The sequence below is a fragment of the Oncorhynchus tshawytscha genome, linkage group LG23 (genome assembly GCF_018296145.1).
Source record: "Oncorhynchus tshawytscha isolate Ot180627B linkage group LG23, Otsh_v2.0, whole genome shotgun sequence".
Taxonomy (NCBI): Eukaryota; Metazoa; Chordata; class Actinopteri; order Salmoniformes; family Salmonidae; genus Oncorhynchus; species Oncorhynchus tshawytscha.
In genome coordinates, this window is record NC_056451.1 from 16,252,676 (window position 1) to 16,272,493 (window position 19,818).

The following is a 19,818-nucleotide window of genomic DNA, read 5'->3' on the forward strand; positions in this document are numbered from 1 at the left end:
ATCAGCTCAACTGGAGGTGAACAACACACACCGGTCTCTGAGACACCTGTATCAGGACCATCAGTGTTTCCTCTAGATGACAGAGCTGTCGAGCAGGTGACAGAGCTGTCGAGCAGGTGACAGAGCTGTCGAGCAAGTGACAGAGCTGTCGAGCAAGTGACAGAGCTGTCGAGCAAGTGACAGAGCTGTCGAGCAAGTGACAGAGCTGTCGAGCAAGTGACAGAGCTGTCGAGCAAGTGACAGAGCTGTCGAGCAAGTGACAGAGCTGTCGAGCAAGTGACAGAGCTGTCGAGCAAGTGACAGAGCTGTCGAGCAAAGGGGTGGGTAACTCCAGTCCTCGAGGGCCTGATTGGTGTCACTCTTTTTCTCCATCCCTAGCAAACATAGCTGATTAATTAAATTGCATTCTAAAACTGAAGATCCTGATGAGGTGATTATTGGAGTCAGGTGTGTTAGCTGGAGCTGGGACAAAACTGTGACACCAATCAGGCCCTCAACTGGAGTTGTCCACCCCTGGTAGCAGGTGATAGAACTATCTAGCAGGTGACAGAGCTGACTCTAGCAGGTGACAGAAATGTCTAGCAGGTGACAGAAATGTCTAGATCAACCACTTCCTCTGTGAAACACACCAGTCAGTAGACCTTTAAGCAATATTAGGCTGGTTGACTTAGCATACATGCCATAGACAACAGTGTCCACTGTCACAAATGAAATGCCACCAACCCGTTTGGCAGAAAGACACTCTCCCTTCACCCTCTGCTATATGACACCAAGGAATGTTCACCTGCACCGAAACCCATCCTCTCATTATCTTCACTCAATCCAACTCATTTGTTCTCTTTTCAATACACAACAATAAACCTTCAGCTCCTTTCAACAACGACTGTCATCATACCAGACTTCACACAAGTCCAGTGCCTGAAGGAAAAGGGTGACTGAAATATTAATTCCAAAATGTCTGGCTGATTAAAAATATGAATTAAATAAAACCCTAGGGGGTAAAGTCTTTCAGAATACATAATGATAGACAAGGTTAAATGAGTCCAATTATTCATCTATCGGACTACAGACCTACAGTCGTCTATCCATTATATAGTGGAAGAACATCTCTAGTGACCAGTAACTTGGGTAAATGCATTCTGTGTGTGTGTGTGACATGTCTTGGCTGTGACATGCTCTCCATACCGCCTGCAGAAGCATGTGTGTGTGTACAAGCTTGTGTGTAACATGCCTCTGCTGTATGGATCATTAATATTATTCATAAGGCTGAATGTCAACATGGATGAATCATTTCTGTAAAATGTCACCAAACACCAGTGTGTGTGTGTGTGTGTGTGTGTGTGTGTGTGTCTCGCAGCTTCACTGCTGGACGTGGTGGCAGGCTAGCTATGACCCTGGTTGTCATCACTGTACAAAAACATTACCACCACAAATAGACAGGAGGCATGGAGTGAGGAGGGAGAGAACAGAGGGTGGATAGGGAGAGGAGGGGGGAGTCAGTGAAGGAGACCGGGGCAATAGGGGACAGGGGACACAGGGTGGACAGGACAGCCAGAGCTAAAGGGGACAGGCATGGAGACTTAGCCTCAGACAGGCTATAGGCCTGCTTATTGTACAGCACCTCAAGTTGCAGAGAGCCCAGTGAAACTAGTCTCTGTGGATGTTAGTATGATGTCATCAGAGAGTTCAACACATTACCATCAACCCACACACAACTCCGTGACAAAGACACACAACTCCGTGACAAAGACACACAACTCCGTGACAAAGACACACAACTCCGTGACAAAGACACACAACTCCGTGACAAAGTCACACAACTCCGTGACAAAGTAACACAACTCCGTGACAAAGTAACACAACTCCGTGACAAAGTAACACAACTCCGTGACAAAGTAACACAACTCCGTGACAAAGTAACACAACTCCGTGACAAAGTAACACAACTCCGTGACAAAGTAACACAACTCCGTGACAAAGTAACACAACTCTGTGACAAAGTAACAACTCTGTGACAAAGTAACAACTCTGTGACAAACAACTCTGACAAAGTAACACAACTCTGTGACAAAGTAACACAACTCTGTGACAAAGTAACACAACTCCTTGACAAAGAAAAAACTCCTTGACAAAGTAACACAACTCCTTGACAAAGTAACACAACTCCGTGACAAAGTAACACAACTCCGTGACAAAGTAACACAACTCCGTGACAAAGTAACACAACTCCGTGACAAAGTAACACAACTCCGTGACAAAGTAACAACTCCGTGACAAAGTAACACAACTCCGTGACAAAGTAACACAACTCCGTGACAAAGTAACAACTCCTTGACAAAGAAACAACTCCGTGACAAAGTAACACAACTCCGTGACAAAGAAACAACTCCGTGACAAAGTAACAACTCCGTGACAAAGTAACAACTCCTTGACAAAGTAACACAACTCCTTGACAAAGAAACAACTCCGTGACAAAGTAACACAACTCCGTGACAAAGTAACACAACTCCTTGACAAAGTAACACAACTCCGTGACAAAGTAACAACTCCTTGACAAAGTAACACAACTCCTTGACAAAGTAACACAACTCCTTGACAAAGAAACACAACTCCTTGACAAAGAAACAACTCCGTGACAAAGTAACACAACTCCGTGACAAAGTAACACACAAAGTAACACAACTCCGTGACAAAGTAACACAACTCCGTGACAAAGTAACAACTCCTTGACAAAGTAACAACTCCGTGACAAAGTAACACAACTCCGTGACAAAGTAACAACTCCTTGACAAAGTAACAACTCCGTGACAAAGTAACACAACTCCGTGACAAAGTAACAACTCCTTGACAAAGTAACACAACTCCTTGACAAAGTAACACAACTCCTTGACAAAGAAACACAACTCCTTGACAAAGAAACACAACTCCGTGACAAAGTAACACAACTCCGTGACAAAGTAACACAACTCCGTGACAAAGTAACAACTCCTTGACAAAGTAACAACTCCGTGACAAAGTAACACAACTCCGTGACAAAGTAACACAACACCGTGACAAAGTAACACAACTCCGTGACAAAGTAACACAACTCCGTGACAAAGTAACACAACTCCGTGACAAAGTAACAACTCCTTGACAAAGTAACACAACTCCTTGACAAAGTAACACAACTCCTTGACAAAGTAACACAACTCCTTGACAAAGTAACACAACTCCGTGACAAAGTAACACAACTCCGTGACAAAGTAACACAACTCCGTGACAAAGTAACACAACTCCGTGACAAAGTAACACAACTCCGTGACAAAGTAACACAACTCCGTGACAAAGTAACACAACTCCGTGACAAAGTAACACAACTCCGTGACAAAGTAACACAACTCCGTGACAAAGTAACACAACTCCGTGACAAAGTAACAACTCCTTGACAAAGTAACACAACTCCTTGACAAAGTAACACAACTCCTTGACAAAGTAACACAACTCCGTGACAAAGTAACACAACTCCGTGACAAAGTAACACAACTCCTTGACAAAGTAACACAACTCCGTGACAAAGTAACACAACTCCTTGACAAAGAAACAACTCCGTGACAAAGTAACACAACTCCGTGACAAAGAAACAACTCCGTGACAAAGTAACAACTCCTTGACAAAGTAACACAACTCTGTGACAAAGTAACAACTCCTTGACAAAGTAACACAACACCGTGACAAAGTAACACAACTCAGTGACAAAGTAACACAACTCCTTGACAAAGTAACACAACTCCTTGACAAAGTAACACAACTCCGTGACAAAGTAACAACTCCTTGACAAAGTAACACAACTCCTTGACAAAGTAACACAACTCCTTGACAAAGAAACAACTCCGTGACAAAGTAACACAACTCCGTGACAAAGAAACAACTCCGTGACAAAGTAACACAACTCCGTGACAAAGTAACACAACTCCGTGACAAAGTAACACAACTCCGTGACAAAGTAACAACTCCTTGACAAAGTAACACAACTCCGTGACAAAGTAACACAACTCCGTGACAAAGTAACAACTCCTTGACAAAGTAACAACTCCGTGACAAAGTAACACAACTCCGTGACAAAGTAACAACTCCTTGACAAAGTAACACAACTCCTTGACAAAGTAACACAACTCCTTGACAAAGAAACAACTCCGTGACAAAGTAACACAACTCCGTGACAAAGTAACACAACTCCGTGACAAAGTAACAACTCCTTGACAAAGTAACAACTCCGTGACAAAGTAACACAACACCGTGACAAAGTAACACAACTCCGTGACAAAGTAACACAACACCGTGACAAAGTAACAACTCCGTGACAAAGTAACACAACTCCGTGACAAAGTAACAACTCCTTGACAAAGTAACACAACTCCTTGACAAAGTAACACAACTCCGTGACAAAGTAACACAACTCCGTGACAAAGTAACACAACTCCTGACAAAGTAACACAACTCCGTGACAAAGTAACACAACTCCGTGACAAAGTAACACAACTCCGTGACAAAGTAACACAACTCCGTGACAAAGTAACACAACTCCGTGACAAAGTAACACAACTCCGTGACAAAGTAACACAACTCCGTGACAAAGTAACACAACTCCGTGACAAAGTAACACAACACAACTCCGTGACAAAGTAACACAACTCCGTGACAAAGTAACACAACTCCGTGACAAAGTAACAACTCCTTGACAAAGTAACACAACTCCTTGACAAAGTAACACAACTCCTTGACAAAGAAACAACTGACAAAGTAACACAACTCCGTGACAAAGAAACAACTCCGTGACAAAGTAACAACTCCTTGACAAAGTAACACAACTCTGTGACAAAGTAACAACTCCTTGACAAAGTAACACAACACCGTGACAAAGTAACACAACTCAGTGACAAAGTAACACAACTCCGTGACAAAGAAACAACTCCGTGACAAAGTAACAACTCCGTGACAAAGAAACACAACTCCGTGACAAAGTAACACAACACCGTGACAAAGTAACACAACACCGTGACAAAGTAACACAACTCAGTGACAAAGTAACACAACTCAGTGACAAAGTAACACAACTCCGTGACAAAGTAACACAACTCCGTGACAAAGTAACACAACACCGTGACAAAGTAACACAACACCGTGACAAAGCTCCAGCAGCAGTTACATAAAGGAGCTTTTCTTGTTGCATTTTAAAAGTCCTCCATCCCATCATGCCTGTGGCCTTTAAGGTTGAGAGAGCGTAATGAGGAGTGGGGCTATACACTACAGACAGGCTCAGGGCCCATGGATGAAGGACAAGGAAGGAGCGAAGGAATGAAGGAGGCAGTGTCATCTCCTCTCCCTCTTACAGCTGGTGTTCTCTCTTTTCCCCTCTCGCTTTTCAACAGCACTCATCTCTCACCGATCACCGACTTGTGCCCCTTCTCCCTCCCTCCCTCCCTCCCATCGTTCTCCTACAAATCACACCCGACAGAAGGCAACCCAATGCATTGTTCTACAGACACACTATGAACAGTGATTGACTAGGGAAGAGGAAAGCTGAGAGAGACTGATATAAAAGAGATATTACCACCCCGGGACAGCAGCAGCGTAGAGTGCCCTAAGCAGGATAAACGACCACAGACAAACCAGGCCACAGACGTGATAGGCTACGCATGCAGAGAAAACCTCAGACACTAGACTGACCATGTAGCATAGGAACGGATCTAGAAACGGAACAGCTCCATACATCACATGGCCTGTGTCCCAAATCACAACCTATTCCTTATGTAGTGCACTACGTTTGACCAGAGCCCATTTCTGGTGTAAAGTAGTGCACTACATAGGGAATTTGGGATACACTACATAGGGATCCATTTTGGTCACATCCTTGGTGTGGGCCTATGGAGGATAAAGGACAGGAGAAAAGCTCATAGACAGGCCCTGTAACACAGAGATAAATTGTAGAATAGAGGCATGGGGCTACAGATGATAGAAGACTAGAGACTCCCAGAACACACACTAAAGTACAGCTAAACCAATATAGTGCTGCTACGCCTAAGGAGCCATAGGTGGTAAAAGATGAGAGCTCTAATATTGCTCTCTCTGTGTGTGTGTGTGTGTCTAAGCTCCCAGGCTGCTCATTTCTCTCGTATGTCACACACACTGCTCTCGTGTCAGACACTCCTCTGCACATGGACATGAATCAGGCCTCTCCATGGAGCCGACCCACAGCACCATATTTGTGGCCCTGCCACTGTGCCCCTGCCACTGTGCCCCTGTCACTGTGCCCCTGTCACTGTGCACCTGTCACCCTGTCACTGTGGCCCTGTCACTGCGCACCTGTCACTGTGGCCCTGCAGTGTTTTAAGAGCAGGGCTCAGCAGACAGGTAGATACACCCCACAGTTTAATACCTTCAGCTCCCGTCTGTTTTGCCCTCTAGACAACGTCTGGCTTGCAACAGAGAAGCACAATAAGTGGAAAGAACTCCTTTCCTCACAGAATAGATTGTGATCTAATTGGCTGCAGGTAACACTGGGGGGTTGTCAGTCTCCTGTGGTAACCAGATCAGAGAAACAGGGAGACAGATATAAGGGGAGGAAGAGAGACGGTATCTCTGAGCAGTGAGACGAGGAGCGGGGTGGGTTGTCAGATTGTCACCATTCATCTCACTTCGTTATTATGAGAGTGACAGAGGGAGAAAGGTCAAAGGAAGGAGGGACAGAATAGAAGAGGTGAGAGTGACAGAGAGAGAAAGGTCAAAGGACGGAGGGACAGAATAGAAGAGGTGAGAGTGACAGAGGGAGAAAGGTCAAAGGAAGGAGGGACAGAATAGAAGAGGTGAGAGTGACAGAGAGAGAAAGGTCAAAGGACGGAGGGACAGAATAGAAGAGGTGAGAGTGACAGAGGGAGAAAGGTCAAAGGAAGGAGGGACAGAATAGAAGAGGTGAGAGTGACAGAGGGAGAAAGGTCAAAGGACGGAGGGACAGAATAGAAGAGGTGAGAGTGAGCAGAGAGATAGATGGAGAAGACGGATGTCTGATAGAGAAGGACAAAAAGGTGTTTAGATGGAGAGACGGATGAATGGAAGAGATAATACAGAGTGTGTGTAGAAGTGTCAAGAGAAGTTGCCTCACACACAGACATAGCTGTGTGAAGTTGTCACAGTACTTCCCGCAACCTGACTCTATTTGATGTCAGACAAAGGACAGAAATAGACTTCACTCCTACAGAGAGAGAGACCACACAGTCACTGAACAAATCACTCTGGACTGCCTCAGAGAGAAGAGACACAATCTTTATCCCGTGTGAGAGACGCATGTACAGTCACAAAGACGCACTGTGACCAGTTGATTCACTCTAGACCTGACAGTCCAATAAAAATGTCATACAACTTATCCTGACCAACCTAGAGCCAGAGTATTTCTGTTTCTCTGTTTCTCTTCTCTTGATCGGTCGGTGTGTGTGTGTGTGTGTGTGTGTGTGTGTGTGAGCACGATTGAGAGCCTGTTGAGACGGTGAATTAAGCAACCAGTGCATCTGATCTGCAGAGCGCCCCGAGCCAAACACACACGCATCTATTCTTAAGAGCGGAGCAGGAGTAACCATTCTTATATGGATAGAGATCTGACTCAGACAGACTGTAGGTCAGTGCTGCCAGCTAACCAGAACCCTGTAAAATGGTCAATTTTGTTATTCTGTGTGCTTTAGTTCCAGGTACATGGGAGCTTGACGTGCGCGCGCGCACACACACACACACACACACACACACACACACACACACACACACACACACACACACCTTTCATCTGCGGCTGCAGTCTGTTTTTGCAGGTGGTGGTTGAGGTCACTGCACCACTGAGTGGGACATACAGAGAGAACACACACACAGATCTCACAGAATCTAAACTAACACAGCTGCACTAACCCCATGCCCCCACTCTTCTAATCCTACTCCCCCCGTTCCTCTCCTCATCCCAAATCAACCCACTCCTAAACCTACACTATACCGAAACCCATCCAACTACAACAACCTCCCCCTTGTTCCTCTCCTCAGCCCAAATCAACCCACTCCTAAACCTACACTACACTGAAACCCATCCCTCTACAACCCCCCCACTTCTTCTCCACAGTCCTCCTCCCAAACACCCTTCATCACCTCCCTACACTATACTAGAACCAATCACCCTACAACAACCCCCCCACTTCTCCTTCAGTCTTCCTCCCAAACACCCTTCATCACCTCCCCTACACTATACTGAAACCCATCCCTCTACAACCCCCCACTTCTCCTCCACAGTCCTCCTCCCAAACACCCTTCATCACCTCCCCTACACTATACTGAAACCCATCCCTCTACAACCCCCCCCACTTCTCCTCCACAGTCCTCCTCCCAAACACCCTTCATCACCTCCCCTACACTATACTGAAACCCATCACCTACAACAAGTCCTCATCCCAAACACCCTTCATTACCTCCCCCTACACTATACTGAAACCCATCACCCTACAACTACCCCCCCACTTCTCCTCCACAGTCCCTGTCCCAAACACCCTTCATCACCTCCCCTACACTAGACTGAAACCCATCACCCTACAACAACCCCCACTTCTCCACAGTCCTCATCCCAAACACGCTCTGTCATGTGGAAGGTGCATTCAACTGGATCTACATTATCCATCTACCCCCCCTCTACTCCCACCCCAACCCAGTCAGATACCCCCTCTGCTCTGGTGGCAGTGGGCCAACCATGCACCACCCCTGGGAGCCCTGCTACCCACAATCCCTTGCCTGCCGTCAGCTCAAGCCCGGTCAGCATCAGGAGAGGAAGCGTAATCACCCTGGGACCACAGGGGATACAGGGGCACCCCCCCCCCCCTCACACAAGGTCAGGGGTTGAGTGTGTGTGAGAGAGAGTGTGTGAGCACAAAATGTAGCTTAATAAAACCCTGAGAAGAGTCAACATTATGACTTCCTGATGAAAAGGTTAACAATACCATTTCCTGTGTCTGTTATGCTAAAGAGTAGTCTCAGTAATCTCAAGAGTTCCACTGTGTTCTGCTTTAGTGTACGTGACATTGACACAACAACAGAGTAATAGTGTGGAATGCAGACAGTCAGGTACCCAGGCTAGACCAGGAGAAGCCATGTAAACAGCAGGGAGTAGAAGATCAAATACAGCACATGGAAAAAGTGCTCTGTAAGATGTCAAATATTGTCATTGGTGTGCAACACACAATAAAAATAAACTGCAATTGTTTTTAAAACTATGAATACACTATAAATCTGTGGCTCTGGATTGGAGAAAGTCAAACAGAATCTACACAAAGTGATGAGGCCAAAAGGAGTTTCCATTCACATTAAAAAAGGTCAGAACCAGGCTGGCTACTCATTTAGGTCATTGAAGAGATGCCCTCATGGGTCAGCCCATCAATACATCGTCCTGTGATCCATTCATCAGGCCAGCTATCACACTCTGGGATTGTTGAGTCAGGCCTGGAGCCTAAGGGTGAGAGGTTAAACGGAGACAGGTGGCAGTAGGCTAGCTTCTATCCATCCATCTGCAGACTAGAACAGGTTAAAGTGTGTGTTAAGGCTGTGTGTTAATCTAGACACTACTGTATGGACTGGACAGTAGCTCAGACAAGCCATGGACAGTATATACTTTGAATGCTGCAGAGTCAACAGGCATACATGCAGATACGCATACATATGAGTACCCACTCAGATGTCCACACACGTCTCCTCAGTCGAATACCACCACACACACGGCACCCCCCTCAGGCCATCATACCAGACACGGAAACAAACTGCCCCACTTTGCTGGTGTCTAAACACAAACATGCCGTTATAGTACACGCTGCCGTGAACAAACACAGAAACACACACGATTATTCCTAACCGAGTCCGACAGACACACAAAAACAATGTCTGCCTCATCCTCCCGTCACAGGGAGCCAGAACAGGGCCACCATGACAGTACCCCAGGCATCACTACAATATAACTACAGCGGCGGATTGGCACTGGACTGGTACAGCACTACGTTAGAACAGGGATTGGACAACACTGAGAGCTTGGCCCCGCAGTGTCAGTTTGGCTTCAAATCTAGGTTGTGGTTTCTGGTTGAACAGCCAGGTTTTGGTTTAAGGGGTCACTGCTCTTAAACTAGAGGGATGTTCAAATGTTTGTGTCGAGCGCAACACAGTGTGCTTGTACTCCTCTCAGGCGTTTTAAGTGATGCCACCATTTCCGCTCTGTTGTGAAAGGAAGTCTTCAGCATTCAGCCAGGAGCCCAGAGAAAAGAGTGAGCGAGAGAGAGCGAGAGAGAGCGAGAGAGCGAGTCACCTTTTCATTTTGCCAGCCTCAAACTCAAAAGCAATTAGTGGAGCCAGATGGCGGTCTGGACTCTGAATAAATAGTTTGAGCATCAACGGAAAAACCCCATAGACAACACACACACAGACCTGTGTCAAAGCGTCGAGACACAGGGAAGATACGGACCTAAAGAACCAAATTGGTTCTAGCTGAGACTACAGGGCATAAAAACATTCAAACCTTCACACAATGAATCCATTTCCACTTCATCTCTGCACTGTATTACTGTGGGGAGTGAAGGTCACACGGTTTTACAGTGATAAAATTATGGGCACATGAAAGCACGCGTCTCCTCCCACTTTCTTTCCCAAACCAGTCTGGTTGAGTCAGAGGGTTCAAAGAACGCAGCCCTTGAGAGCTGGTCGAATTACTTAGTTTCAGCCAGCATGCACATTCCCCAACTGATAACAAACCCTCCCTCTATGTGGTAATACCAAAGCAACACCACATTCCTAAGCCATTACACACGGTATCTGTACGTTTCCTTGACGCTCCCACTCTGTCCAAACTACCTGTTACCACGGCAGCGGGTTCACCTTAGTCTACCAGATGACATATGCAAATCAAACAAACAGGGGCAGGGGCTTGGGTGTGTGAGTGAAACGTGAGCTAACACACGTCACCTCTCTCCCTCGCTACCCTTCTCATGTTGATTCCCATAGCCTAGCTGCTGTATGTTATCAGCACTCTTGACAATGAACAGTTTTATCACAACCGAAACAAACAGCAAGACTCAGCACCCTCCAGGGTGTGCTAACATGTTACACAAGCTAACAGAGGACATTGATAATAAATATACCCAGATACCTACATTCAATTACTATTTATATTCCTTCTATGTACATAATACACAGCAACAAGGTCATCGTTTCAAAAATCAAGAAAACTTTAATTGCAACCAAATACAAAAAAATAGAAAGACATGACAAATAGTGACAGATTCTAAAAGGTTTCTTTAAAAAAAAACTAGTTCAGAGAGCGGTGAATAAAAAGCACATTTTGTGGTAAGATTGTTTCGATTGCACTGTACAAAATGGTGCAGGGTAAAAGCACATTAAGCCTGTTGTGGCGGAGTAGTCACAGCAAAGCAGTGGAGAAATAAAGCATAAATGATAAAGCACTGCAATAAAAGATAAAAAGACAAGGACTTGTAAAATAAGCATTGATACAGAAGAGAAGAAATCCTTCATGCTTGGCGCTGAGAAATAGAACACGTGACACCATAAATTAGTCATTCTTTATTTTTCTTTCCGCTAGATACTGTATTTATATATTTATACTATGTACACGTCAGGGGGGAGCAATCGAGACGACAGGGAAGTTAAGGCTTGGATTAGTCATCAGTGTTTAGAGCCAGAGGAGGACAATGTGGATTAACAACAACTACTAAATAACAACCTACAAACAAGCTGTGTTAACTCCAGGACAGGAACATTACATCAACTCTCTAAAAGCATTTTTATTTTAAAATCTTTGTGCCAGGCAGTACAAGCAGAGGTCAAGAGAAGAAGATTCCCAGAAAGCATTTACTTTTTATAAAATTGGCCAATTGGGTATTCATTTTATGAAAGCTTTAAAAACACAGCCCTCACAGAGAGAGAGTAACAGTACAGATGATTCTCAGAAAGTGTTCTCAGAACACATGTTACTTAAATCCCTGACAGTGGACAAGAGGAATGTGTGTGTGGCTCTCTCCCAGTCTCTGGAGAACAGAAGGGTCTGTGAATGTTCTGACAGAGTTCGAACCACTAAGTGTTTGTGTACGTTTCCTACTAGTTCCCCCTTTCTCTGTGTGTGTGTGTGTGTGTGTGTGTGTGTGTGTGAGAGAGAGAGAGAGAGAGAGAGAGAGAGAGAGAGAGAGAGAGAGAGAGAGAGAGAGAGAGAGAGAGAGAGGTCAGGCTGCAGGGGACAGTTTACAGTAATGTCTCCTCTAACTCCCAATGCTAAGAGACAGAGGGGGCAAGAAATGGACATTCGGGTTACACACCGTGGCACTGACAGATGTCCCAAAGCCTCTGTGCCACACACACAGCGCTGACTCAGAAACCACACAGATCACTGCCTATGTAGGAGCTAGTCTAACTGATAGTATGTGTGTTTATGGGTGATGGGGCAAGTATCTTAAGTATGTTGATTGAGTTTAGTGAACCTGCCAATCCAGTTATTTCAGTTCACCCTGGCTGAAAAACTCAAATGTTTACATGTATTTCAACTATTGTTCTTGAGATGAACTAGATTCACAAGTATTTAATAACTTAAGATGTGCATCTTATACATCCTATACCTTTTCATTGAAGGGTTGTCTATTCAAGCAGTTACATTCGGAGTACAGTATTATTGCCTCTGACTGAACTTTGACCTTGGCCAAACCAGGAAGTGAGTTCCACATGACACCATTGACTATACAGCAGTTATTTACACTCTGATCAATATCCACATTTTTTCACAGGAGTTCGACCAGAAAAATAAAGATCCGTACATATATAGTATACAGATACTTCACACCAAAATATACATACAACTTTCTCCCTTCCCTCCCTCTTCACATCACAAACTGAAGGACTTTATCAATATTTCTCCAAAGACACACTTGATCACCTTCATACAAATATAACTAGTGGGCATATCCTGTTTTGGTGTTACATACAAGTGCAGACTGGAGATACGTGTTTCTTAGTGGTCATTATAAGTAGGTCACTACAGGCCTCTACGCTGACCTTTTTTAGGAGCACGTGTGTGGCTAAGTTGAAACATGTAGGCGCACACAAAGAAATTTAGGAGCACAGTGAAAAATATTTGAGGTAATAAAGCTAGAATTGTAAAATTGTCTAGGTGCACCGGTGCGCCAAAATAAAAATGACATGTCGCAAAGCAAAATACTTAGGCGCATATGAAGTAAAACGGCTGCACTGTAGAGCCCTGCTCCCTGCATGTGTACTGTATCTATAATGTTTATGTAAGCCAGAGTTCTGGCCTATACTGAGGACTGACAGACATAGGCTATAGTGTTATCAAGTGCTGATGGTTAGGCGAGTCGCAGTGGGTCAGTATCTATCCCTTCCTCCCAGTCTGCCCCCTCTCCGTTCCGGTCTCTCCCCCACACAACGGTCAACCTCCACCACAACAGTTAACGTCATCCTGGAACACTACTACACGTCGCTCTCTCACCAGAGTGTGTGTGTGCGTTTCTCTGTGACCCCATGACCTCTGGCTGGCCGTGACCCAGAAACAGACCCAGGCTTAATGGGCCAATCAGGCGCCTCGCCTCGTCAGGGCAGCCAAGGAAACCCCACTGATTAACCAGGGAACACGATGAATCACAGGGGAGTCATGAGATAGGAGTTGTTAAGGGGCTGATTCAGAGGGGATTCAGATCTGGGCTATTGAGGGTAGGAAATTAAGGCTCTTCAGGAAGACAGCTGGTCACAGCCTTCCAATGGTCGTCTGTTTGCCTCTAGTGATGTATAATAGTTGCACATGGTGATATTGGCTTGAACCGCCCTCGACTGTCATTAAACTATCAGGCTCCGGTCTGAATCATGAAGGATTATACCCAGACCTCTGCTAGTCAATGTAGGTCCTATAACAGGTCATTCACCCCCCTGTCTATGCACAGAATCAATCAATTCATTTGACTTCATTTGTATCTTAATTGGCTAGATGCAAATATGCCATCATGTATTTGGATTTCTATATAACCTGACGAATCAACCTATGAAAGCTGAGATGTACAGTGAGCAGGGCATGACTCCACCATGGCTTTCTGAGTCAGGGAGGAAGGGGCTACAGTAAGCTGGGTGGCATGAAATACTCCCTCTGCTCTCCCTGTATCCCTGTGTAAATCACCCACACACACAGGGTAGAGAGAGGTGATGGAGAAAGACTGGGGGAGGAGAGAAACGGGGAGAGAGAAAATGTCCACGTCATAACATCCAAGCGGTGGTAATTTGGTGTGCATGTGGGCTAAGCTGAGCGGTGACTTCATGGCTCATTAGCAATCAAACTCTTCGTGTCAGGAACACCACAAGAAGAGAGGGATCAAAAAGAGGAGAGGGAGAACAGCCCTGCTGTTTCAGACACTTTCCTTTTTCTCCCTTTATCAATTCATCCTAACCCCTCTCTCCCAGTCTCTCCAGAGATGAGAACAGCTGTACGGTTCCCTCTATCAATTCATCCTAACCCCTCTCTCCCAGTCTCTCCAGAGATGAGAACAGCTGTACGGTTCCCTCTATCAATTCATCCTAACCCCTCTCTCCCAGTCTCTCCAGAGATGAGAACAGCTGTACGGTTCCCTCTATCAATTCATCCTAACCCCTCTCTCCCAGTCTCTCCAGAGATGAGAACAGCTGTACGGTTCCCTCTATCAATTCATCCTAACCCCTCTCTCCCAGTCTCTCCAGAGATGAGAACAGCTGTATGGTTCCCTCTATCAATTCATCCTAACCCCTCTCTCCCAGTCTCTCCAGAGATGAGGTCAGCTGTACGGTTCCCTCTATCAATTCATCCTAACCCCTCTCTCCCAGTCTCTCCAGAGATGAGAACAGCAGTACGGTTCCCTCTATCAATTCATCCTAACCCCTCTCCCCCAGTCTCTCCAGAGATGAGAACAGCTGTACGGTTCCCTCTATCAATTCATCCTAACCCCTCTCTCCCAGTCTCTCCAGAGATGAGAACAGCTGTACGGTTCCCTCTATCAATTCATCCTAACCCCTCTCTCCCAGTCTCTCCAGAGATGAGAACAGCTGTACGGTTCCCTCTATCAATTCATCCTAACCCCTCTCTCCCAGTCTCTCCAGAGATGAGAACAGCTGTATGGTTCCCTCTATCAATTCATCCTAACCCCTCTCTCCCAGTCTCTCCAGAGATGAGGTCAGCTGTACGGTTCCCTCTATCAATTCATCCTAACCCCTCTCTCCCAGTCTCTCCAGAGATGAGAACAGCTGTACGGTTCCCTCTATCAATTCCCATTTCATGCACTCTTCATCGAGATGACCTACCTCCTTCAGTAATATCATTTCAGAATGTCCCAAACTAAATTCTGCACATACTTCCAGTTGATGGCACAATAGCAGAGAGAATGAGGAGGCCTACTGCAACATACAGACACGAGAGAGAGTCTGACATTCTACTTAACCACAACTACATCGACCACTTCCGCTGTCAACCTTCCCCTTCCCCAGTACTGTCACATACAGCAGAAACAAGGCTACTGTGGCCGGAACAAGCGTTGTCCCAGAGAGACGAGAATAGCAGGGAGCAGGTATCATCATGACACCCCTTACATTGCTACTGTGCGTTTAGTGGAGATAAGAGTGAATATTTTAGTGAGGAGTTTCTAACGTGGGAACGGGTGCATTGAGATGCCATTTTACCCACAAGTCCCTACCGCAATGTGTCTCTCTGGAGGGTTCAATCTCCAAGGTCCCTAAGCTAAGGAAAGGAGGAACACAACAGACAGAACAGCAATGTGAGGAAGATAGTTTTAGGATTTCTTTCATTTGTTTTGGTAGATAGATCCCAAGTGATCCACTTTTCATATTGGGACCAGAGAAAAAGATTTGTATTATCAATACACCAGTCCTCCATCTTGTTTGTTTACATTCCCTCCCTCAGCCACTTCATTCAGTTCATCTTGCTCCCTCCATGGGCTGCATTGTTGGTCGTCGTTAATATATTTCAAATGATCCAACAGAGGAGAACCCAACACCACCGACTCCTCTGGAAGGAGGACATTTTCATTCATCCTTTCCTTCTTCATCCTGCTTTCCCTTCCTCCTCCTCCTCTTCCTCTGCCCGTTCTCTCTACACGTACACGGCAGTCCGTGAGATGACCGACCCGTCGCGCTGAGACTCCATGTCGTCGTCAAGGTAACCACCCATGATTCCGTCCTGGTCATGTGTTGGGCGGAGCTGCAGGATGGGCCCGCCCCTTCCAAAGTGGTCGTAACTCTCCTCGTCATCCTCCAGTTGGTCAAACTTTCTCCGCTCTGCCTCGTCCAGCTCGCCACTCAGCAGGATGTCCTGCGCCGTGGCAACCACCCCTTCACCATGCCTCCCCAGGTGTAGCGGCACGTGGTGATTGGCCTTTTCAGTCAGGCCATCATGGGCGGAGCCCTCCTTGTAGACGTAGATGGGGCTGTTGTTGCCGCCCGCCCCGTTGCCCCCAGCGCCAGCACCCGTCCCGTTCTTGCTCCCCTTCTTGCCGCCACCGAAGACGCGCGACTTTATGTCGTAGGAGCTGTGGTTTGGGTTGCCGCGGTAACCCTGCTGTTGCCGGCGGCTTCGGGTGACCAGGACGGCAATAAGGGCGGCAACGAGGAGAAGGGCCAGAAGGGAGCCAATCACAGCACCTGCCACCACGCCTGCATTGGAGGGGACCACAGAGGGTTCTGTAGGAAGGGAGGGAGGGAAGGGAGAGGAGAGAGAGAAGAGGATGAGACAGATTGAGAAAGAAAGTAGATGGAGAGGGAAAGGGGGAAACAAAGAGAAGACAAGAAGAGGGTTTGGATGATGTCAGCAGTCTGCACTGTATTCCGCGTGATGTGTTTTTGCATGTGGGAGTGTGTGTACTGAGGCTCTAACAGCAGTGTTGAACGTCACTGGAATTTCCTACTCTCCCTCTGAGCTGCTCGTCCCCATTCCCTCACAAACGCCCTAATAACGTCAGAGCAACATTTCAACAAGGTCTCTGCAACATCAAGGCAACATGCCAATGACATCTTCTCCTAAACAGTGTGAGGGCAGTGTGCAGGTTCTCTTTAGTCTCAGCCCCCTCACCCACAAAATATCAGAACGACTAAAAACAAAAGACATCCTCTGGAGTCCATGCAGGAGGATGATAAATGAAGGGAGGGATGCAGCCAGGGATGAAGGAGAAGAGGATGCGGGTGGTGGTGACTGACAGAGCGAGACAGCAGAATGACAACTCCTGCTTCAAGCTACCAGAATGTAGAACAGGACAGTCCGTCTGCCCTCTCTCTCTCCTAGCTACTGAACACCCAATTGAGCTCCGTTGAATAAGCCCCAGACGGTGTGCGCTTTCCCTCAGTTTGGTCATATTGCAAGGCTCATGACTCCAGACACATCAGCTGGTGAGATTGATAGTTATTTACTACCACTCTACCTCTTCTCAGCCATCTCTCCCATTCTTCATCTACTACACCTTCCTTTCCTCCCTCCCTCTCATGTCCCACACACCACCCCCTTCAGCCCTCACTCTCTCCGTTTTTCTTTCCACACACTGCTCACTTGTACACGAGCAGCGCGCGCACCCCCCATCCCCCACAGTAGCTAAACCTTTCCATTGACACATGACAATGAGACATGGTCCTCCAATCCCTCCTATAATAAAAACACAGGAACTGTACCTGGAGGTGCTTAAGGATGGAGTAGGTACAAGTATCCCCTAAACACTGATACAGGGTCAGGGGCCACATTCATCAAGATCGTCTCAGAGTTAGAGTGCTGATCTAAGATCAGTCCCCCCTTGTCCATGTAATCTAAATCATTATAAGGCAAAACTGATCCTTGATCAGCAGTGAGATGTTTTATTAATACAGGCCCTGATATATTCTAATCCTCCCAATGGTTAAAGGTTGGTTAATGTGGTACTAGATATGTGGTTAGGCGCAAAAAAGTTGGTGTCTGGGTGGTAGCAGAAGACACCAGAGCGCTGGAGCAGAGGACGCCAGAGCGCTGGAGCAGAGGACGCTAGAGAACAGAATGCTAGAGCTGAGGACGCCAGAGCGCTGGAGCAGAGGACGCCAGAGCGCTGGAGCAGAGGACGCCAGAGCGCTGGAGCAGAGGACGCCAGAGCGCTGGAGCAGAGGACGCCAGAGCGCTGGAGCAGAGGACGCCAGAGCGCTGGAGCAGAGGACGCCAGAGCGCTGGAGCAGAGGACGCCAGAGCGCTGGAGCAGAGGACGCCAGAGCGCTGGAGCAGAGGACGCCAGAGCAGCAGGACGCCAGAGCGCTGGAGCAGAGGACGCCAGAGCGCTGGAGCAGAGGACGCCAGAGCGCTGGAGCAGAGGACGCCAGAGCGCTGGAGCAGAGGACGCCAGAGCCCTGGAGCAGAGGACGCCAGAGCCCTGGAGCAGAGGACGCCAGAGCGCTGGAGCAGAGGACGCCAGAGCCCTGGAGCAGAGGACGCCAGAGCCCTGGAGCAGAGGACGCCAGAGCGCTGGAGCAGAGGACGCCAGAGCGCTGGAGCAGAGGACGCTAGAGCGTTAGCAGAGGACGCTAGAGCGTTAGCAGAGGACGCTAGAGCGTTAGCAGAGGACGCTAGAGCGACAGCAGAGGACGCTAGAGCGACAGCAGAGGACGCTAGAGCGACAGCAGAGGACGCTAGAGCGACAGCAGAGGACGCTAGAGCGTTAGCAGAGGACGCTAGAGCGACAGCAGAGGACGCTAGAGCACAGGGCACTAGAGCAGAGGACGCTAGAGCGCAGGGCACTAGAGCAGAGGACGCTAGAGCGCAGGGCACTAGAGCAGAGGACGCTAGAGCGCAGGGCACTAGAGCAGAGGACGCTAGAGCGCAGGGCACTAGAGCAGAGGACGCTAGAGCGCAGGGCACTAGAGCAGAGGACGCTAGAGCGCAGGGCACTAGAGCAGAGGACGCTAGAGCGCAGGGCACTAGAGCAGAGGACAGCAGAGCGCGAGCAGAGGACAGCAGAGCGCGAGCAGAGGAGGACAGCAGAGCGCGAGCAGAGGACAGCAGAGCGCGAGCAGAGGACAGCAGAGCGCGAGCAGAGGACAGCAGAGCGCGAGCAGAGGACAGCAGAGCGCGAGCAGAGGACAGCAGAGCGCGAGCAGAGGACAGCAGAGCGCGAGCAGAGGACAGCAGAGCGCGAGCAGAGGACAGCAGAGCGCGAGCAGAGGACAGCAGAGCGCGAGCAGAGGACAGCAGAGCGCGAGCAGAGGACAGCAGAGCGCGAGCAGAGGACAGCAGAGCGCGAGCAGAGGACAGCAGAGCGCGAGCAGAGGACAGCAGAGCGCGAGCAGAGGACAGCAGGTTTCAGTGTCCCAAGGTTTCACTAAACAGCTTCCTGTAAAGGAATACTTCCTCTCCCACGGTGTTTGGCCTTTTAAACAGCATGAGACAAGCTCTCACCAGCACGATCACACACACACCTTATGTTTTACTATCCTTGTGGGGACACAAAATGGATTTCAATTCAAAATCCTATTTTCCTTAACCCCTAAGTTTAAAATAGCTTTTGTCCTCGTGAGGATGTGGGAAACCTCCCCACGAGAGAGAATTTTCCTTACACACACACACACAGGGGAGACGCTTCTCCCAGTCAAGCAGTAAACACACTGAGCACAACGCCTTGGGAAGAACGGTACAAAATCCTCTCAATGAAAAATGCACTCATATCTCCCTCGCTCTCACTGACGCAACGCAGTTTCTCTGGACCCCTGCAAGGTCAGCCCCAAATA

General features: G+C 47.5%; 1 protein-coding gene across 2 annotated transcripts in view; it reads right to left on the bottom strand.

Moving 5' to 3' along the window:
- LOC112228268 (nectin-2) overlaps window positions 1-19,818 on the bottom strand; it is an 84,753-nt gene that overhangs the window by 10,084 nt on the left and 54,851 nt on the right. Inside the window, exon 7 of one of the 2 annotated variants that reach the window (XM_042304724.1) lies at window positions 11,247-16,770. The exons of the other annotated variant lie outside the window; for it this stretch is intronic. Within the exon in view, the coding sequence (XP_042160658.1) occupies window positions 16,184-16,770 (587 nt within the window). The 3' untranslated portion in view covers window positions 11,247-16,183. Of the gene's footprint in view, window positions 1-11,246; window positions 16,771-19,818 lie in introns of those variants that run through there. 2 annotated transcript variants of the gene reach the window in all.